The sequence below is a fragment of the Schistocerca gregaria genome, chromosome 2 (assembly GCF_023897955.1).
Source record: "Schistocerca gregaria isolate iqSchGreg1 chromosome 2, iqSchGreg1.2, whole genome shotgun sequence".
Classification (NCBI taxonomy): domain Eukaryota; kingdom Metazoa; phylum Arthropoda; class Insecta; order Orthoptera; family Acrididae; genus Schistocerca; species Schistocerca gregaria.
In genome coordinates, this window is record NC_064921.1 from 626,149,333 (window position 1) to 626,173,001 (window position 23,669).

The following is a 23,669-nucleotide window of genomic DNA, read 5'->3' on the forward strand; positions in this document are numbered from 1 at the left end:
ACAATGTTTCGTGGATGAAATAAGTATTAGTGTGAGTAGTGTTGAGAAACAGCAGACATCGTTAAAACTGAACAAAGCTCCAGGGCCTGATGGAATCCCTGTCAGATTCTATACTGAATTTGCGGATGAGTTAGCCCCTCTTCTAACTATAAAAGACTCATCCGATTAAAAAAATCATAACTATTACCTTATTTAAGATATGTTCGTGAACAATGTACTGTTGAAAAGAGCAAACTCGTGAGTTTTACATGGCTCCGGCACACTCGCTTCAGGAAGTGCGGGCATTTTTATTACTATCTGAAAGAAGCCACATAAATATTCAATCAGAGCTGTATGAGATTTCAAAGTGGCGCAAAACATTGGCAACTTGCTTGAAATATTGAGAAATGTAGAACTGTGGACTTCAAAAAAACGAAGAAAGGTAGTATCCTATGACTACAATATTAGTGAGTCACAGTTCTAATTGTCCAACTCATAGAAATATCCGGGTGTGGCATTTTTGTAGGGATATGAACTGGAATGATCACGTAGGCTCATTCATAGGTAATGTAGGCGGTAGACTTCGGTTTATTGGAAGAATACTAAGGAAGTGCAATCAGACTACAAAGGACATTGCTTGTAAATCACTTGTACAACCATTCTAGAATACTGGTCAAGTGTAGGGGGGGGGGCGTACCAAATAGGGCTAACAGGGGATATTTAAAGTATTCAGAGGAGGGCAGCACGTATTGCCACAGGTTTGTTTGGTCCGTAGAAGAGTGTCACTGAAAGAATTGAACTGGTAGACTCTTGAAAATAGACTTAGAATATCGCTAGAAAGACTATTAACAAAGTTTCAAGAACCGGATTTAATTGGTGACTCTAGGAATATGCTACAATCCACTTCGTATCGCTCACATAGGGATTGTGAGGATAAGCTTAGAATAATTACTGCTCGCACAGAAGCGTTCAAACAGCCACTCCTCACGTGCTCAGTACGTGAATGGAACTGGGAGAATCCCTAACAGAAGTAGAGGCGCCGCTGACGTGTTCCTGTGAACACGAGCCCTGCTTCCAAGCAAACATTATGGGACATGTGAATACACCAATATTACAACTACTGAAATAGCTACAAATGTTCATGCCCAAGCACTGATTTAGTTTGTACCACAAATATCCAATTCTCCTGTGGGCTCTGTACAAATTGTCCTAGCTTTTGCCAGTCACATTCAGGGACTAAGTCTAAATCGGTGAACACTAATATCTTCTTCACGTAGACACAGCTCCATGCCAATTTCTTGCTTTGTTACTGCGCTGTTCATCCCACAGTGGACTTGCCGTCGGCGAGCGTAGCGGTTTCTTTGGCAAACACGTCGATGCTGCTCGGCAGGTACGCTGCGATGAAGTGAATCTACAACTGACACTGCAACTGAATGCATCTGTTAAGCCGCATGACGGGGCTTATGTGCTGCTTTGTGCAATAATACGAACTCTGCTCTGTTTATCCCACGCGACTGCCGTCGTGCAGCGTAGTTTCAGTTATGATGGCGACCTCTGTAACAGGTCGCAGAATTGCGTACGGAATCACTCCGCCTGTCGAGTATGCTGCCCTGTGCAACCTGTGTTGCTGGGGGGAAGACTAGCTAGCAGCGGAGTTGCAACAACACGACTCGAGGCCACATTGACAGAAAGAAGAGTGGGTAACGCTAACCTGTTTCTTACGTAGCCGAAATAAGCCACAGAGAAGTGTTGAACACGACTGGTAAAGTTCCAACTTCGTCACTGTCTTGTACATCATCACCGCAGAGGAGCTCAATGTCAGCGCCGTGTTCAGTCGCACTCCACAGCTCGAAGCTAAGCTTATGAAATCAAAGACGGCTCGCATCTTGCCTTCGGAATGGGCGCTCGCGTTGCTATACACAGTGACGACGTTTGGGTCACATACCCTGAACTATTTTAACCACGTCCATTACGTTCTAATGATCTTCCGTTGATGTCAACTGTAGCACTGTGTAGTGCACTCTATCTACAAAGTTTTGTATAAATAACATGTATGTACAACAGTTGTTCTATATCCATCTCAGAGCCAAGAGCGATAATAATTAGCATTCTCAGAAGCAAAATATCTCAGAATTGTTCCAACCAGGGAAGAAGCTCATTCACCTGTAAAATTCTGCTTCTGAATGCAGTCGATGTTGGAAGTGTAAAAGATCTAAAGAACAGAGGGACACAAGCCCTTGAAAAACAACACCTTGTAACGGACAGTTCTGACCAGTAGATTCACAACAGTCAAAAAGGGGTATTATTTGGCAAAAAGCTAATCAATTGCTTGGAGCAATATAATTCTTTAAGCACATGTAGCACCTAGACATAAAAAATACTGTTCTGATGAACGTTCTTCTCTTCTTCGCCATCGACGTGCAAATATGGGGTTTCAGTGCTGTAATTAAAATGCAGCAGCACGAAACCGTGACCACACTTGACAAGAGCAAAATTGGGAATGCTAAACTGATCAGCGAGAACATTATGACCACTGACCTACTGTCGATATGAAACCGTCCACACGATAGCATCTTCAACTGGCGAGGAACGATTGCTAGTCAGACATGTGTACGGTGGTTGTAAAGCGTCAGTGAGTGTGCTGTCCGTGGGTATAATAGCGAAGGCGTGCGATCTATCTCAGTTTGACAGAGGGCCGTTGTCGGATGTTCGGAACAAGCATTTAGGAAACTGCACGGTTTGGCTGACGTTCTAGAAGTATGGTGCTAAGTGTCTTCAACATGTGGCGAAACCAAGGTGAAACCATATCCAGACCTCGTGGGTTGGGCAACAATCGCTCATTACAGAAGTCGTAGACTGGGAAGACTGGCAAAACAGGACAGGCGCCAGACTGTGGCGGAACTAACATCAGACTTTAATGCTGGGCGGAATAAAAGTGTGTCTAACGATGGCCCTTCGCAACCGATGACCCATGCATGTGCCAATGTTCACACCACACCTGCAACTACGACTGAAATGGGCACACGACCATCAGCACTGAATGTCGGCGTGGTGGCAGAGAGTTGCATGGTCTGATGAATAACGATACCTTCTTCACCATGACGATGGTAGAGCACGAATCCGTCGTCTTCCAGGGGATAGCCCGTTGACACCTGTACTGCGGGATGGGGGCAAGCTGGCGGCTGCTCCATTATGCTTTGGGAAACATCCTCGTGGGCGTCCATGGTCCAGTGGAGCTCGTGCAAGACACCATGACGGCCAAGGAGTATTGTACACTGCTTCAGACGACGTACACCCCTTCATGACGATCTTGTTTCCCGACGGCAGTGGAATTTTTCAGCAACATAATGCGCCTTGTCACGTGACCAGCGGTGTGATGGAACGGTTCAATAAAGGCAGTGGCTACTTCCAACTGATGTGCTGCCTCCCCCCCCCCCCCCCCCCTCCACCACAATTCGTCAGATCTGAACCCGATCGAACACATCTTGGATGTGATTGGACGTCGCGTCAGAGCTCATCTACATCTACATCTACATACATAGTTCGCTATCCACAATACGGTGCGTGGCGGAGGGTACCTCGTACCTCAACTAGCATATTCTCTCCCTGTTCCACTCCCAAACAGAACGAGGGAAAAATGACTGCGTATAAGCCTCTGTACGAGCCCTAATTTCTCTTATCTTATCTTTGTGGTCTTTCCGCGAAATGTAACTTGGCGGCAGTAAAATTGTACTGCAGTCAGCCTCAAATACTGGTTCTCTAAATTTCCTCAGTAGCGATTCACAAAAAGAACGCCTCCTTTCCTCTAGAGACTCCCACCCGAGTTCCTGAAGCATTTCCGTAACACTCGCTTGATGATCAAACCTATCAGTAACAAATATAGCAGCCCGCCTCTGAATTGCTTCTATGTCCTCCCTCAATCCGACCTGATAGGGATCCCAAACGCTCGAGCAGTACTCAAGAATAGGTCGTATTAGTGTTTTATGAGCGGTCTCTTTTACAGATGAACCACATCTTCCCAAAATTCTTCCAATGAACCGAAGACGACTATCCGCCTTCCCCACAACTGCCATTACATGCTGGTCCCACTTCATATCGCTCTGCAATGTTACGCCCAAATATTTTATCGACGAGACTGTGTCAAGCGCTACACTGCTAGTGGAGTATTCAAACATTACATGATTCATTTTCCTATTCGTCTGCATTAATTTACGTTTATCTATGTTTAGACTTAGCTGCCATTCTTTACACTAATCACAAATCCTGTCCAAGTCGTACCCTCCTACAGTCACTCAACGACGACACCTTCCCGTACACCACAGCATCATCAGCAAACAGCCGCACACTGCTATCCGCCCTATACAAAAGATCATTTATGTAGATAAAAAATAACAGTGGACCTACCACACTTGTCTGGGGCACTCCAGATGATACCTTCACCTCCGATTAACACTCACCATCGAGGACAACGTACTGGGTTCTATTAGTTGAGAAATCTTGGAGCCACTCACATACTTGCGAACCAATCCCATATGCTCATACCTTAGTTAGGAGTCTGCAGTGGGACACCGAGTCGAACGCTTTCCGGAAGTCAAGGAGTATGGCATCCGTCTGATACCCTTCATCCATGGTTCGCAAGATATCATGTGAAAAAAGGGCGAGTTGCGTTTCGCAGGAGCGATGATTTCTAAATTCATCTTTGTACTTTGATGATGTATAAGGGAAGAATAGCAGTCATGAGTTTTGCAGATAAATTATGTTGGTGAGTGGCAGTATAGAAACATCTCCGTGTTTTTAAATAATCTTAATTGGTTTAAAATAATCTTTATTACATTTTAGACGTCCGAGGTACGATAGTTTCCTTGTTAGCGTCATGTTTGTGTAGCATAACGCACAGCGGGCTGGCTGACACATCGGGCAGGTGAAACAAACGCGGACACGCTGCAGCTGCCGCATCGACTGTCTTTAGTGTGGTCCACCGGGCCGCCAGGGCGTAGACTGAATGCATTTTCGCAGGTCCACCGCCTCCGTGCCAGAAACACAGCTCACAAAAAACAACAAAATCGCACGATTCGAAATTGAATGTATAAGCGAGTTTCCAGTGTTAGCGTAACTGGCGATCTAAAAACACAATAATTAGTAAATCGCAGATAAGAAATTTTTATCATTGGAGTGACAAGGCAAACGTTAGAAAAAGAAAAACGTATTAGAAGACATGCGATGTCAGCCTGACAGTCGTATAGCTTACAGTGCATGACGTACCACAGCTTGTCTGCACCCACTGTTTCCAGATTGTAAGGATGGTTCCAGTATCACTGCTTGAAACATTTATTGATTATTACGACAGCCATTTCGGAGGATTTCCAGTTTTAAGTTGGTCTACGTTGACCTTAGGTACCTGTAACATGTGGTGTGAATGCATCTGGCGACTGTTCTTGTTATATCTAACGTGAAATTCTAAAATATCGATCTTACGTCAATTTTGTGCTGCGTAGTACAGTGTGGAGTAATATTTTGATATAGTATCACAAACATTTTCTGTAATATTTCTACAGTTCGTACCATACATCTTTTATATTTACATCTATGGTGTGAACTGTTAAAAAATTACAGGAAATATTCAAGCTACACTATACAAATCAGCACAGAATCAACGTGTTATCGATATTTTAGAATTTCCGAAACAGCTGTCATAATAATCAATAAATGTTTCAAGTAGTGATACTGGAAGCTTACTTACTATGTTTTTCAATACATATATTTCACTGCAGGCCCAATCATCAAGAAACTAATGTTTCCAAATTATTGGATTGGACGACGGGAACTTGTGCCTTGGCAGACCCGTTCTTGTCTTTGATCTCCTTATACTTTTTCCGACAGATTAAAAATAAAGACATTGTTTACAAGGACGTACCGTCTATACCAGGAGCTATGAGGTGACATATTACTGCTGACTGCGCTGAAATATCTGATAAGACACTATAACGTGCACATCTTTCTATGCATGACAGACTGGAAGTATTTCTTGAAGGTAGAGGTTTGCGTCTGGAAAATCATATCAGGAGGACAATTCTCTTTTTCTTCATAATCCAGAGCATTAGTTTATTCATTTTTTAGTCAGTAATGACATTTGGAGCACAGCAACAATTTGAAAAAGCAATGGTTTCAGGACTGCTTGTACTGGAATCCTGTAAAAAATAATAATTTCATTTACATTCAAATGTTCTCCAGTTCCACTTTGTTAATGTCAGGAGGTATTGTCCCATTTTAATAATGTGACTTTTTAAAACAAATAAAAATTAGGGTGATTGTTAAAATGTGTGTGAGAGCTGCAGTTTTGGGGCCTTGGTTACGAATCATTTCTCTGACAACAGCGGCATTTTATCACCTGCCATTTCAGAAGTGTTTGGGATATGAATTTTAGGCTATTCCTTGTTTTTGTGAGGTGGCGCACCTCATACTTATTTAACGCAACAAAGTATACATTTAATCCACAGATGTAGTCGTCGTGAAACAGCAAGCAACAAGCCGAGCAACACAATAATGCAGAGCGAATCCATAGTACAGGCAACAGTCGCCGTCAGTGATGTGTGCGGAGCCGAGAGTAACAACACTCAGCGGGCAAGCGCACTAAACTGTTTGGGCTTCACTGTCTGAACTACTTACGTCGCTCTGAAGACTTCTAGTTGGCATCACGTGACGTTAGGTGGAGCAGGGTGCGTGTTCAGGGGCTTGGAATAATAACTTCGGCGTAAGGTAACGGAGTGGCGTGCCCTGAGTGATGCGGATTATAAATCTTGTTGTCTTCGTTCTTATCGCAGTCATGGGTGGATAAAGCACAACATGCACACACACCGTGTGTGTGTGTGTGTGTGTGTGTGTGTCTGTATGTGGTTATACGTAGGAACGTATATGTAGAAGCGGCATAGTTCTGAGAATAAAATTGCAAAGTACCTTCCGAAAGCATGTTACGTTTTTTTTTTTTTTTTTTTTTTTTTTTTTTTACACCCAAACTATTGTGCCAAAAACAAACACAGCATAGAATCATGCTGCACTATTCTTCCTCATAGTCGCCACCGACGTTGAGATATCTGTCGCAGCATACAGTCAGTTTGAAAAAACCATTCCAGTAAAATTAGGCATCATGCGATGCAAGGAAATGCCACACAGCCTGCTCCACCTCAGCACTACTTTGGAAGTGGCGTCCCGAGAGTGTGGCTTCCAATGCAGGTGACACTTCGACCTTCATACTCCACACTCTGACTTCCTTTTATGAACGTGTAACACCAGCGACCAGTCATTTGACGAGATATGATCCATTCACGATACGCAGTCTGCAGAAGCTCATGAGTGAAGGTCACACTTTCACTGGCGATCTCGTTGTCACTACACGTCAGTCTATCATTGTGACGTGTACTCGAATACCCTCGGGCGTGCCGGTCTACTATTACTCTCTCCTTCGGCACTCTGGGCACGCGTCCTTCCTCTTCTGCTGACACCCCTGCCGTCGTTCAACCAGCGACGGGTGTGAATTCATCTGCCGTTTATTTGAGTCACCTACAATAATATCGAAACTTCCTTTCGGAACCTCCGTCGTGTGTAGTGAAAATGAGTTGAAATTAGGCTTCCCTGGCCCTTTTGACAATGCCCCTCACGTCTGTAGGATTCCCTGAACAGCCTGGCGCCATTGAACCTCGGATACCATTCAGCGTGAACAGTGGACGCTCGGCAGAGGCTTCCTGATGCAGTACACAGCTGAGCTCTGTCACTGAACTCTTCCCTGCTGGTAGGCTATCAAACCCTCCTACTTATGGTGCCCGCGCACGGAGGTGTTTTGCTGTCGACAATTAAAGCACGCATAGCTGATTGGCACAACGGTGCGTCGATGCGTCGACGTGACGTTGCTGGAATTTTGCCACACACTGACGTAAAGCAGGTGGCCGTTAGCAGGTCAGCTGTGTTGTCAGCCACGTGCCTCTGGGACAGGAAGTGGATCATCATGTTCCAAACTTGAAATGCCTCTGCGTCGCAGTATTCCGACCGCACTGCAACACTACACTTGTGTAACGTAATATACCAATACCAACAATTTTAGTGCCGGCTCGCCGTCCATTCCTGGACTTACGTTGGAGCTAGCGCCCCCCCCCCCCCCCCAACCTCGCCGATATTGCCCTTGGTTAATCAGTAATTTATAAAAATAATGCCCAGGTATGTATTTCTTCTAGTCTTCTGTTAGTCCATATCCTCCTTCCCCCCCCCCCCCCCTCCCCTCTCCGTCCATCTACCGCTCCCTTCCTCTCTCTTTATCAGACTCTTCCAGCCCCACTCTTTCCACCTCCTCTAGCCTCCTCTCTCTGCCCGGCTACTCCTCACTCTATAACACCGACTCCAATACGAGGCTGCTGGCTCTTACCACCACAGCATTACTTTCCAGATGGTAACTAATATGTGTAGCAAATTGGTACCAAATCGTTCCACAGTTTTAGGATCAGCTTTTTACCTGTGGCTTCGCCAGTGTACCAACATGTCACATACATTTCACGTGTATTTAACATATTTAACAGATGTTTGTACACATATTCCACCTGTATCTCTGCAGTTTCATTCTCACGCAAATGCTTATGACGTAATTTCTCCTGAATTATTTGTCGTGTGATGATATAATTTGACAGGCACATCCAGTGATAGAGGAGAAGGTCCACATGTAGGCTAGTTAAGGTTCATACATAGTAACTTTTTTCTGTTAATAATTAAATTATTAAAGAAACTCTGGGATGGTACAATAACAAGTTCCCTTCAAAGTTATGGGGTATTAAACACTAAAAAACATTGTCTTATTTAAATAATTTATTTAAAAACCAATACGGCCGATTTTTTCTTAAGTTCAAATGTGGGCTACTTTTAACATGAAGGAAAAAGTATTTAAAACAAGTTTGAAGTGCAAATTTATTTGCAGTAATCACAAATATATATTCCATTGTCCATTCCTGCACATTCAGTACGCGCCTACGTTCGGCACTGGATACAGTGAATCTAAACTTCTCCGTTGGCGTCAGCCGAAAATGGGCTGTCGCAGAATATTCGCGATACACCTGTCCCAGAAGGCGTGCGGTATTTAGAAAGATTGAAATCACTTCTCTGGTGGTCTAGGGTAGGTTCATCCTTATTAGATAACTCGTCAGACGAAGACAAGTCTACTTTGTCTTTCTCCCGTAGATTTTTGTTTGTTTCTCTTGCCATCTTTATTTGATTCTTGAATCTGCTTCAATTTTTGATCAGGAAAATTTAGCTGTCTCTTCCTCTTCAGTGACCTGTCCAAGACACTTGTGAGCTCTTCCTTGCACGGTGATCATGTAATGAAGCAAGCTTTTGCAGTCTTACGACCTCTATTGCTTGTTTTCTTTGCAATTGTGGGTGAGGGTGGAATGTCAAAACAGCTAACAGGAGTCGAAGTTTCTGGTTGAACGTATGGTGAGGAAGGAATGAGCAGAGGAAATCCAGAAAGCGTTCCTAGCTGAGAAGAGTAAAACATGAATTTGTTGGTAGGTTTACCATTGGAACTTCTCTGTTATTCGTTTACGACGTTCTTGACTGAGGGTCTATCGATATGCGATTCAGAAACGATCTTCCCAACTTTTACCATCTGCGTTAGTGGTGAAAGGTGCTTCAATGCCATTAGTTTCTGCTAAAATAAACGCCTTTCGTTTGAAAGCAAATAAAATATCATCAAGGAACCTTTATTCCATGGTCAACAAGTAAGAAACAAGCTCTTCTTCCAGACGTCGTCCTAAAACACGTGGCCTATCTACCTTAGCACTAGCTGCAACAGTTGTAGTAAGATCTGTTTTTTTACTTGAAAGTCTCCGGACTAGAGCGAGGTACGTCATATAGCCCTTAGAGTTCTCATTTTCTTCGCCCTCACAGCAGTGATGGCTTCACCCTCTCAAAAGAGTTCCACATCTTCCTGTTGCCCTTGGCTTTGTATTTAGCTTGTTACGTAGCATCCTGAAAAACAAATGTTGAGTGGATTTCACCTAAAATTATAGAATCATGAATTCTTCCAAAAAAAGGAGGAGCCCATAATTACACACTTCATGGTAGCCAATATTTGGACTACACTGTCGTTCCTGCAAAACAGTCATTACGAAAAACAGACAGAACAACGATAACGGGCAAACAGATATTTTAACATATCAGTAATACCGTTCCTAGGATGAATTGGATGCAGAGGTGAGTCAAATTCTAAAGAAAATGGTTGAACTTACACCTCTCGATAGTGTTCAGTGCCGAGAATAGAGGTTTCCAAGTGCAAAATCGCAATGCAGCCAAACCATAAGCGTTTACACAACCAATCTTTTTCAGTCGTCCTTGAAGATGGTGGGGGACGGACTCACACTCGCTACGGCCAGGTGGCAGCACTTTCTGCACCCCCAGGCCTCCTAGGTCATATTTAGACCACTGTCCTTTTTGAACCTTCTTCTCTATATATGGCTACTGTACAAGAAATGTGAATAGAGTTAGTAGTATAGAAGTAATAAACCGTCATTCATGATGTGGTAGTTTTTCACACACCTCAGCATTTGAGGTCATATCTCCTGAACTACGTGTTATAAAATGATATAATTTTGCTGGGACATTCAGTGTATATGTGAGTAGTGCGTCGCGAATACAGTTAGTTGTAAAGAAGTGATAAATTAAAACGTCATGTCTGATGTGACAGTTTTACTGCATGAACAGCGAAAGTATAGTAAGCGACAAACTGTTTTTGTTTTTTGTGGCTTTCAGTGAGAAAAAGTTTCGGAAGGGTTTGATGTTGTGCCTAAAGTTTAAAATTACCAAATATGCAGCAACCAGTCGCAAAATCATGTTTTATTTATTCAGTTTTGCAAATCGATTTCAACTGATTAACAGCCATCATCGGTGCTTTCAACCTATATCTGCCCTGAGTAGTAATACTGTCTTAAGCAGAGGTCAAACATAAAGAGCAAGTGCAAAATCTCAATGCAGCCAAACAATATCCATTCACACAACCAATCTTTTACAGTTGTTCGTGGCATCCTGAAAAACAACTTTTGAGTGGATTTCACCTTAAATTATAGAATTATATGTTTGATCTCTGCTTAAGACACTATTGCTACTCAGGGCACATATTGGTTGAAAGCACCGATGATGGCTGTTAATCAGTTGAAATAGATTTGCAAAAGTGAATAAATAAAACATGATTCTGCGACTGGTTGCTGCATATTTGGTAATTTTACTGTTCGCGGTCGCTGCACGACTTGGAAACCACATGGAGCCCACCATTCATGCCTAAAGTTTGTTTCAAGTCACTAAATGCCCCGCTTCTCAAATACTGGATGAATAAAGTATTGGTATTCGCGCGTCGTGGGATACACATTTTTTCATCCCCACCGATTTTTAATTTTTTTATTTTTATAGAGGTGGAGTCCCTCCACGCCCACACCGACATGATGGCCAACTCAAAAGGTCTACAGCCATCTCTGCATAAAGGGATAGTGTTCACTAAAGTGAGGTGTCTTAGGATGTGGGTACTGTGATGTTTGCGTACGTTAGGTTAAAGTTAACCATTTATACGCGCTCATCTGGAGATAGATTGGGTCGAAGTCGAACGAAGTGTAGCCTTTTGAAGGGCAGAGGAAAAAAAGTGCCAAGGCAAGAGCCAAGGGAGAAAAACCTCTGCGATAGTTAGGTCGGGTGGTAAGAGCAGTAGCGGACGTCTTTCTGCCTGCGACAGGTAATACAAGGGTAGGCTTTGTTACTAGTGGGTATCACGCATGTCGATACCTTTCACGTTGTGCGGTGCTGTTGCTCGGTGGCTGCCGCTGAGTGCCGATGTTGAACTCTCGATCAGCGTCTGTAACCTGCAACAGTTAGGTTTGTCATCGTTTTTGTGTCCGGTAGGTCGTATATCGGATGCACAGTGTAGGGTTTTGTTGGTGATTTGTTTGTGCGTCAGTGGGCGAGCTCGTCGGTTTCCCTGCTGTGGTCTGTTCGTCGGCTCTAATAGCAGCTGGTGATATCCAGTCAACGTTGCTAATATGCAGGGGCTTGCCGACGTTTGTCGCTTGTTGGTATATGTTAGCTTGCCTTAGGTGGTTATGCCCTAGTTAGTAGTGTCTTTGGCCGCTTATGCTTCCACCTATGGTTGTGATCGTAGTTTCCCAGAGTAAGAATGAAAGGACTGTTCGAGTGTCTCGAGTTCCTGTATAGTCGTGTGGCGTGTTTTTTGAATACTTTCTTGAGAATATTCTTTGTGAAGATCCACTGTGCTTGTGTAGCGAGGAGCGTTTCTAATGATTCGTAGCACGTTGTTCTGTATGATCTGCAGGGGGCGCAGTTGTGTAGGAGCTGCATATCCCCAGACGGGAGCTGCGTACGTCATCAGAGGTCTAATCAGTGTAATGTATATGGACCTCGACAATCCCCACCCCTCTGGTACTGTAGTTAGCTCTATAAAGGGTTATTCAGCTGCCAAAACCTATGGGTTATATGCAAACCGCAATGATTTCAAAAACCATGTGCCAGATTTTCATATCCTCTCGCTGCCTACTTGCGTACTATTAGTCCTGCAGAAAAAAATGAGCGGGATCTTTTCGTAGGAAATTTAATGCAGTTAAATTTGGTAGTGGGCCATTTGCCACTGGTAACCACAGTTACCGAGTTATTCCAGGAAAGCGTGTTTGAAGGCCACTTTTGTACATTTTTCTTGAATAATTCGAAAACTATGACTTGTAGGGGAAATGTATCCCAGTACAAAGTTTAGTTACATTACATTTCCTACAAAGAGGTATTGATCTATTTTTCTGTAGGACTAGTAGTTTGCACGTATTGATCCAGAGAATTTGAAAATTATGCACGCGGTATTGAAGGCATTGTGGACTGCGTAAAACCCGTAGGTAGGGCAGCTGAATCGGTCCATATACACTGAAGAGTCGAAGAAACTGGTACACCTGAATAATATCGTGTAGGGCACCCGCGAGGACGCAGAAGTGAAGCAATACGACATGGCATGGACTCGAATAATGTCGAAGTAGTACTGGAGGGAATTGAAACCATGAATTCTGCAGGGCTGTCCATAAATTCGTAAGAGTACGAAGGGGTGGACATCTTTTCTGAACAAGACGTTGCAGGACATCCTAGATATGATCTATAATGTTGATATTTGGGGAGTTTGGTGTTTAAACTCAGAAGAGTGTTTTTCGAGCCACTCTGTAGCAATTCTGGACGTGTAGGGTGTTGCATTGTCTTGCTGGAATTGCACAAATCCGTCGGAATGCACAGTGGACATGAATGAATGCTGGTGATCAGACAGGATGCCTACGTACGTGTTACCTGTCAGAGACGTATCTAGACGCATCAGGGGTCCCATATCACTCTAACTGCACACGCCCCACACCATTACAGAGCCTCCGCCAGCTTTAAAAGTCCCCTGCTGACATGCAGGGTCCATGAATTCATGAGGTTGTCTCTATATCCGCACACGTCGATCCTCTCGATACAACCAGGCAACATGTTTCCAGTCATCAACAATCCCATGTCGGTGTTGACAATCCCAGGCGAGGCGTAAAGCTTTGTGTCGTGCAGTCATCAAGAGTACACGAGTGGGCCTTCGGCTCCGAAAGCCCATATCGTTGGTTGATGTTTCGTTGAATGGTTCGCACGCTGACACTTGTTGATGGCCCAGAATTGAAATCTGCAGCAGTTTGCGGAAGAGTTGCACTTCTGTCACGTTCAACGATTCTCTTCAGTCGTCGTTGTTCCCGTTCTTGCAGGAACTTTTTTCCGGCCGCAGCGATTTCGGAGATTTGATGTTTTACCGGAATCCTGGTGTTCACGGTACACTCGTGAAATGGTCGTACGTGAAAGACCCCACTTCATCGGTACCTCGGAGTTTATGTGTCCCATTGCTCATGTGCCGGCTATAACATCACTTTCAAATTCACTTGAATGTGGATTACGTGGCAGTGTAGCAGCAGTAACCGAACTGCGCTAGACACTTGCTGTCTTATATGCCGACCGCAGCGCTGTATTCTGCTTGGTCATATGTCTCTGTATTTGAGTACGCAATGTAAGATAGCCTATGTGTTAATTCAGGGTGTAGGCTATATCCCTTCCACTCTCTCTCTCTCTCTCTCTCTCTCTCTCTCTCTCTCTCACACACACACACACACACACACACAGTCACACACACAGTCACACATACAATCAGCTACATTAATAATATATACAGGGTGGTCAGAAACAGTCTGATAAGCTAGTAAGCGTGTTGAAGAGTACGTTGTGGGAGATAGGTTTGTTAAATAAAAATATTCAGATAGTCTTCATTACGCCGTTTCCGAGTTAATTAGCACTGACAGTTAGCCGGTCAGACGGTTGTGCGCAAACGGTTCGCGGGAGACGGTGTTTCCAAACGGGTGTTCTTGTTTTGGTTTCCTAATACTGAACAAGGGAATGATACAAAAACTAGACACGGGACGGTAGTAAGGATCGAACCTGAGCCAAAGGGCGAATAGTCTCGTGTGCTATCATCTACCCTACGAGAGCAATTGACAGAACTGAATTGCGCGCGCAACAGGTAAATTGGCTATCTTCACTGCTAGTTAACTCGTAAACGATGAAACTTATCGTATTATTTCCTAAAAATTATCCCTCAGCACATCGTACCCAGAAAACCCCTTACGCACTCTGTATAAGGCACCATACGCAGTCACTTATTTCTGGTCCTGCGAGGAATCGCCAACGTTACCTGACATCCGCGCTGTACATTCGTGTGCGTGTGCAGTGCTGTACCGTTGGCGCGTGCCGGCAGGTGGCCCAGGACGCGGTGGTGGGGCGCTACCTGTGCGCGTCGCGCGACATCGCGGCGGGCGAGCTGGTGCTGCGCGAGGCGCCGCTGGTGTGGGGCCCCTCGCAGGCGACGCCGGCCGTCTGCCTGGGCTGCTACGCCGTGCTGGAGGCGGCCTCGTGCGTGCGCTGCGCCCGCTGCGGCTGGCCCATGTGCTCGCAGCACTGCGCCAACTCCCTGGACCACCGGCCCGAGTGCGACATCACCGCCGACGTCCGCGGCGCCAAGGTACCTCTCCTCCTACCACTCATTCCGAGCGCAGCTCGCACACAACGAGCGAGACCCCTCGCCTGTTCGTTGTGCTGATCCGCACAGCTTTAAAGTCTGCTACACGGCATAACAGGCAACGCGACGAAGTGCTACCAACGTACTATGCAAGTTCGCTCAGCTGATGTGCTGAGATAGCTAGCTAACAGTGGAGAAACTCGCGCTTCGAAGACGCCACAGCTTCGTCTGCCACCACTTAGCGAAAAACGAAATACCTCAGGTATATGCCAATGTGTTGTATTCGCATACAGGGTGCTACAAAAAGGTACCGCCAAACTTTCAGGAAACATTCCTCACACACAAAGAAAGACAATATGTTATGTGCACATGTGTCCGGAAACGCTTACTTTTTATTTTAGAGCTCATTTTATTACTTCTCTTCAAATCACATTAATCATGGATTTGAAACATACAGCAACAGAACGTACCAGCGTGACTTCAAACACTTTGTTACAGGAAATGTTCAAAATGTCCTTCGTTAGCGAGGATACCTGCATCCACCCTCCGTCTCATGGAATCCCTGATGCGCTGATGCAGCCCTGGAGAATGGCGTATTGTATCACAGCCGTCCACAATACGAGCACGAAGAGTCTCTAGATTTTGTACCGGGGTTGCGTAGACAAGAGCTTTCAATTGACCCCATAAATGAAAGTCAAGAGGGTTGGGGTCAGGAGAGCGTGGAGGCCACGGAATTAGTCCGCCTCTACCAATCCATCGGTCACCGAATCTGTTGTTGAGAAGCGTACGAACACTTCGACTGAAATGTGAAGTTGTGTGATACTTGTAAAGGCACATGTTCTAGCAGCACAGGTAGAGTATCCCATATGAAATCATGATGACGTCCTCCATTGAGCGTAGGTGGAAGAAGATGGGGCCCAATCAAGACATCACAAACAATGCCTGCCCAAACGTTCACAGAAAATCTGTGTTGATGACGTGACTGCACAATTGCGTGCGGATTCTCGTCAGCCCATACATGTTGATTGTGAAAATTAAAATTTGTTCACGTTGCAATGAAACCTCATCCGTAAAGAGAACATTTGCACTGAAAGGAGGATTGACACATTGTTGGATGAATCATTCGCAGAAGTGTACCCGTGGAGACCAATCAGCTGCTGATAATGCCTGCACACGCTGTACGTGGTACGGAAACAACTGGTTCTCCCGTAGCACTCTCCATACAGTGACGTGGTCATCGTTGCCTTGTACAGCAGCAACTTCTCTGACGCTGACATTAGGGTTATCGTCAACTGCACGAAGAATTGCCTCGTCCATTGCAGGTGTCCTCGTCTTTCTAGGTCTTCCCCAGTCGCGAGACATAGGCTGGAATGGTCCGTGCTCCCTAAGACGCCGATCAATTGCTTCGAACGTCTTCCTGTCGGAACACCTTCGTTCTGGAAATCTGTCTCGATTGAAACGTACCGCGCCACGGCTATTGCCCAGAGCTAATCCATACATCAAATGGGCATCTGCCAACTCCGCATTTATAAACATTGCACTGACTGCAAAACCACGTTCGTGATGAACACTAACCTGTTGATGCTACATACTGATGTGCTTGATGCTAGTACTGTACAGCAATGAGTCGCACGTGAACACAAGCACCGAAGTCAACATTACCTTCCTTCAATTGGGCCAACTGGCGATGAATCGAGGACGTACAGTACATACTGACGAAACTAAAACGAGCTCTAACACGGAAAGTAAGCGTTTCCGGACACATGTCCACATAACATCTTTTCTTTATTTGTGTGTGAGGAATGTTTCCTGAAAGTTTGGCAGTACCTTTTTGTAACACCCTGAATTTTAGTTATTCTTTCTTAAATGGACTGAGCAGAAAATCATTCACCAGAAGTGAATAACTTTTGAGTAACACCAGATGATATTAACAGCTTTCGGCGCGGGTTAGCCTTGCGATCAACGGCTTCATATCGCGGACCGCGCAGCTACTTGCGCCGTCAGTTCGAATCCTCCCCCGGGCAAGGATGTGTGTTAGATTAGATAGGTTGAAGTAGTTCTAGGTGTAGCGGACTGATGACCTAAGCAGTTTGGTGGCATAGTTCTTAGAGCCATTTTTTGACCTTTCTCGTAAATTTTCTTTACATAAACGGCCGTATATATCCATTACGTTGACATAGCTCACTTTTCTACACCACCAAGGGACCGTATACCGCAGGAAGTGCCATACATTTCCGCTTCTTATGTCCACCCGCACTCTAGGTAAACGGGTTTTGAGGGTTGGGTAGACAAATAGACGGTCAAGAAAGTGAGACTAGTAAGGTTCCATTTTTACCGATTTACATGACGAAATACTAACAATGAAAATAGCTACCACAGTTACTGAAGATGAGGGCCGCATAATAATTTCCCCTACTCTTTATTCGGCATGTTCCAGTTGCAGTCGATACATCAGCATATTAATCGTTGCTACGCTTTCGATCCAAATCACGTTTACAGAAAAAAGCAGCACAGTACTCCGTCTTCAGGCCACAAGTGGCCCGTCGGGACCATTCGACCGCCGTATCACCCTCAGATGAAATAGGAGGGTCGTGTGGTCAACACACCGCTCTCCCAGTCGTTATGATGGGTTTCTTTGACTGGAGCCGCTACTATTCGGTCCAGTAGCTCCTCAATTGGCATCACGAGTCTGAGTGCACCCCGAAAAATGGCAACAGCGCATGGCGGCTGGATGGTCACCCATCCAAGTGCCGGCCACGCCCGACAGCGCTTAACTTCGGTGATCTCACGGGAACCGGTGTATCCACTGTGGCAAGGCCGTTACCCTATGTTTACAGAAATGCAAATAAAATCCATTTGCCTATACACGTGGCAATTCAGATCCCACTATGAATGCCACCACGTTTTAGATGTGCGAGCATTCCCATTGCTAGTTACCTTCAGGAACACTTCGGCCAATGAATGTTTTCTGGCTGTGGCACGCCTAACACGCCTAACGGAGAATTCTAAACTTTGGAGAATGCGTTTGGCAGCTACGTCGTCGTTTATTTCCTGGGGTAGTGCAGAATTATCCTATTAAATTTACTCGCTAATAACAGTTTTTTGTTATTTCGATAAACATCCGAATGATTGTCACATAACTGGTGACATAAAGGTAGACAATTCATGTTGTTGAGTCCATAAAGCTCTATGCAACAGAAACTGCAGACCATTTTGCCATTTTCATTGCGAAATTGCCGGCTTATTCACGTCTGGGGTAATAACAGAGGGCTGTTTGCCTGGGTTGTCTGCTAGCGTAGTGAAAGTTGTTTCCTACTTGAAGGGAGCTCTGGTTCGTTTTCGGTTCTAATCTCGATGGAGGCAGATAGGCTATAAGTAAAGGAATTTTAATAAATTCTAGCGCCCACAATGTGTTTTATTCCTACCTTTATTCTGTACCGGCGCCCTGTGGGTGTCGATATGAGACTCTTGTAGAATATCATGCTTCTTTTGCCTACGTTTTTCCGCTTCTGTCAGTAACTGAATTGACTTAACTGTGGCACTGAATGATTTTTAACTGAATTTCGTTATGAATCTTCACTCATTGCTAAATTTGCACCCTGGTAAGTCAACAACGGTAATCCAGTATGACTGGTCTGAACGTTGTTGACACAGACTATTTTGTGGTCGAATGCGCATAATATTTTGCTAATTCGTAACGATTTGGGTTACTTTGTCTTACTAAAACACTTATGTTATCTCGATAAGCTGAAATTCATTTTTATTAGTACAGTTCGTACTAATTAGCGTTTCTTCTTTCATTTATATCTTATATTTAGGTGTTGTGGTTAACACAGTAATCAGCATTAATATAGTCTTACACATGACTCTAAACAGTCTGACAAATTTCGGATAGTTTTTCAATTCCACGCCTGTGCACAGTATGTTGGTAGCACTTCGTCGCCTTGCCTGTTATGCTGTGTAGCAGACTTTAAAGCTGTACGGATCAGCGCAACGAAAAGGCGAGGGGTCTCGCTCGTTTTTTCCACGACTGTGCCAGTGAACGGCAATTCTCATGTGGGAGAAGGTCTCGTATTTCGACGTAAACGCCTGTTTGATCAATCTTTTTACGGGCATCATTCAATGTTTTCCTAATTTCTACTTCGTTCCTGTTTCTTATTCTCCGTGAATAGACCCTGCAATGGTGTGATGTGACTGCATTAGCACTTTAAAATGTTGTTGTCGCACTGTGCATGCACATGCGCATTCAGCAGCCTCTTTCTCTTTATTATGGACATTAACTTGCTACCATCGACACTTAAAGAGAGTTACCATTCAGTATGCGAAAGATAAATTCCCACAAAATATTGAATTATATGGCTATTTTTGAGAAGTGACGGGAGGCCAATAAAGGGTGATTCAGCTGCCCCTAGCTATGTGTTTTATGCAACCCGCAATGCCTTCAGGTACAGCAAACAAAATTTTCAAATTCTCTCTCTCACTACACCACGTATTATATGCCCCAAAGAAAAATGAACAGAAATATAATGCACGAAATATAATGTGCTTAAAATTGTTCTGGGATAGATTTTCACTAGAGCCCGCAGTTTTCGAATTATTCAAGAAAAGCGTACAAAACTGATTTTGTTTTCTTTGAATAATTCGAAAACCGTGACTCCAACGAGAATGTATCACAGTATAACATTTAACTACATTAAATTTCCTACAGAAAAGGTCTTGTTCATTTTCTCTGTGCGACTAACAGTCTGCGCGTAGCAAGCAGGAGTTTTAGTGACGGACAGGAGATGAACCTTATTGCACTGGACCACATCATCAGTCGCTGAAAAACTTTCTCCCTTACGCCGTACCACCATTGCGCTCTGCAGAAGAAATAAAAGAACTGTGGGGTTTAACGTCACGTTGACGACGAATTAACTGGACTACATGCTCGCATTGGGGAAGTAACTCGTCGGCCAAAACCTTTCATTGGATCCATACTGGCATTAGCTTTAAGGGATTTAGGGAAACAAAGGGAAAACAACGTAATTTAGCAATCGGACTACGCTACAGATCCCCCTGTCAAGGTATAACGTCTCCATGTGAGCCGCTACATGGCTCGTTACAAGAATCACATGCTCAAAACATACCTGGGTGACTTTCCGACACTCAGGGAATTTTAATCCGGAATTATGTTATATTATCACTCTTAGCATAGTCTGCAAATGTGAATGCGAGTCGTCTGCTGAGGTATGCGTGGGCTGTCTGCTGTGGGTTCTCTGAATGTAGAGATGCAGTTTAGCCAAACATTGTATCAAGTAGAGTGCGACTGCACTGGACCAGAGAGACATGAGCACCCCGCACGTTACCAGACCCTGTCAGGTTAGCAAATAGCCGCTATGTAGACTCTCTGAGACCTTCCGGCCACCGTGTGTGGACCCCGGACGAGGGGAGACGGTTAGGCATTCCCTGCTGAGACTCTGGTGAGTATTGACGCTCTGCGTGATGGCTCCTATAGTCATCTTAGGACATATAGTGAGGTTGCATAAAATTGCTATTTTTGTTGTATCACTGATGACAAGCCAGCATTTCATATAACCGTACCATAAAGTAAAGTGAGTGATCAAGCATTTATTTTCATGATTTTATTAAATAAAATTCTTTGTCTCACAGTCTCCGTTACCATTCCAGTTAAGTTATTCAAACTTTCAACTTAAAGTTAACCAATAATCATAAATTCTGTTGTGATATTTGCTCATGCAAACGGTCATAGTCGTCTTTCAGAAAAGATGCAGGTGCCATTTCTATTTGAGGATGCCTGCCAAGGCTTTGCGGAAAGCAAGTATTATGCAACCGCGCTGTACGTTCGAAAAAGTAATAGAGAACCAGAAGAAATACTGTCAGTATCCTGTCCCAACCAACTATGCGTTCATATGTCACACGTCACAACATTGACAGATACAACTTCTGGTTTCGGCAAGTCAAACTTATTCTTTTCAGTACGCGTGTTTTTGCATGCTTGCATGTGCGTGGGCGGGCGCGGACTTTTGTGAGTGCGTGTGTGTGTGTGTGTGAGACTGAGTGCGTGTGTGTGCGCGCGCATATGTGTTTGTGTGTGTGTGTGTGTGTGTGTGGTCGTGCGTGTGTGCTTGTGCGTGTGAGCTTGTATTAGCGCCATTGGTAAAGTAGTCCAAGACGAATCTGGTAAAACAGTAAAATCTAAAAATGTGTGCCCTATAACGTTATGTAATTAACAATATCTTCCATTTCCAGTCACAATTACCCACGTATCATGATGACTGTAAAATTTTTTAATTTGTCATTGTTAAAATATGCCATCAAAATTCTAATTAAACGATAAGATAAAGGATAAAAAAGTAACTCACAACAATGTCATCACTTACATAAAACGAGGATGAACGAGCCACATTGATAACAGGAAGCAAGCGAAACTGCCCTCTCATTTCGTCCTAAAACGGGCGACGGTTGGTAAACTAACTTCTCCCGTATTATGTGAATATAAAAAAAAATACAATGAAAATGTGGCACACTCAAATTTCTGTGCCACAGGAACTACACATTGGATGGTCCTGCCCATGGAGCAGAAAATGAAGCGACGTTGGACTATACCCTATCCGACAGTGAGTGATGCGAGCTTGAAAGTTAGATATTGTTTTGTAAAACTGAATGTGACTCATATTGGTCATTTAAATCATTTAAATTCCTTCAGCATTCACCTGAATCCGAGCAAGGTTAATACTGCATATGACTAAAGATTAAATTTTCAAGTACAACGAAAAAACATTGCATCCACCAAAATGTCAATCAGTACGGCGTGCTAAAATGCACGAAAGAAAAAAAAAACAGTGATTCGTAGTAACCAAAAACCCACATCAAATAAAGATTTGACCACACAAATACACACACATCAAAAAACGTTTTGCATCACCCCGGTTCCCAGAACTCCTGAAGATAGACTCTCGATATTGTATCACAGACACAGTCCCTTTGACTGTTCAGAGATGTCACTAAACCCGATCAGAGATGAAAACAACCACGCATGAGCAGCGCCTATTAGACGGAGGAGGTCCACCAGTCTATCAGTTCCAGTCATTCCACCACGAAGGAGGTACATGGCTCGTGTTCTCTGTAGCTCAACCATGCCTAGACGGTCGATACCACTGTTCGATCGTGTCCGCATTGTTCCTTTGTGCCAGGAAGGTCTCTCTCTACAAGGGAAGTGTCCAGGTGTCTCGGAGTGAACCAAAGCGATGTTGTTCGGGCATGGAGGAGATACATAGACACAGGAACTGTCGATGGCATGCCTCGTTCAGGCTGCGCAAGGGCTACCACTGCAGCGGATGGCCGCTAGCTACGGATTATGGCTCAGAGAAACCCTGGCAGCGACGCCACCATGTTGAATAATGCTTTTCGTGCAGCCACAGGGTGTCGTGTTACGACACACACTGTGCGCAATAGACTGGATGATGTGCAACTTCACTCTCGACGTCCATGGTGAGGTCCATCTTTGCTACCACGACACCATGCAGCGCGGTACACATGGGCCCAACAACATGCTGAATGGACCGCTCAGGATTGGCATCACGTTCTCTTCACTGATGAGTGTCGCATACGCCTTCAACCAGACAATCGTCGGAGACGTGTGGGGCCGACGTACGCCGCTGGTGGTCATGGAAGGCGCTGTAACGGCTGTACGATGCGTGAATGCCATCCTCAGACTGATAGTGTAACCATAACGACAGCATATTGGCGAGGCATACGTCTTCATCGACGACAAGTCGCTCCCCCATCGTGCACATCTTGTGAATGACTTCCTTCAGGATAACGACATCGCTCAACTAGAGTGGCCAGCATGTTCTCCAGATATGAGCCCTATCGAACATGCCTGGAATAGATAAAAAAGGGCTGTTTATGGACGACGTGACCCGATAACCACTCTGAGGGATCTACGCCGAATCGCCGTTGAGAAGTGGGACAATCTGCACCAACACTGTCTTAATGAGCTTGTGGATATTATGCGACGACGAACACAGGCATGGATCAATGGAAGAGGACGTATTGCTGGGTATTAGAGGTACCGGAGTGTACAGCAATCTGGACCACCACCTCTGAAGGTCTCGCTGTATGGTGGTCCAACATGCAATGTGTGGTTTTCATGAGCAATTAAAAGGCCGGAAATGATGGTTATATTGACCTCTATTCCGATTTTCTGTACAGGTACCGGAACTCACGGAACCGAGGTGATGCAAAACTTTTTTTGATGTGTGTAGTTTCTACAGTTCTGTACCTAACCACATTTCAAAAATCCTAACAGCACTGTGGCGGATTAGAGAACAATTTTGCCGGCCGGTGTGGCCGAGCGGTTCTAGATGCTTCGGTCTGGAACCGCGCGACCGCTACGGTCGCATATTCGTATCCTGCCTCGGGCATGGATGTGTGTGATGTAGTTAGGTTATTTACGTTTAAGTAGTTCTAAATTTTAGGGAACTGATGACTTCAGATGTTAAGTCCCATAGTGCTCAGAGGTATTTGAACCATTTATAGAACGATTTACCACTCACCTGTAACCTAAAAGAAAAGTGATGGTGTGATATATCCTGTA

General features: G+C 44.5%; 1 protein-coding gene and 1 pseudogene across 3 annotated transcripts in view; one reads left to right on the forward strand and one right to left on the reverse strand.

Annotated features, from left to right (window-relative positions):
• LOC126334634 (SET domain-containing protein SmydA-8) overlaps window positions 1-23,669 on the forward strand; it is a 280,691-nt gene that overhangs the window by 113,190 nt on the left and 143,832 nt on the right. For 2 of the 3 annotated variants that reach the window (XM_049997070.1, XM_049997071.1), the window contains exon 3: window positions 14,810-15,073. The exons of the other annotated variant lie outside the window; for it this stretch is intronic. In XM_049997070.1, the coding sequence (XP_049853027.1) occupies window positions 14,810-15,073 (264 nt within the window). The remainder of the gene's footprint in view (window positions 1-14,809; window positions 15,074-23,669) is intronic. 3 annotated transcript variants of the gene reach the window in all.
• Window positions 17,779-17,895, reverse strand: LOC126337384 (5S ribosomal RNA; annotated as a pseudogene).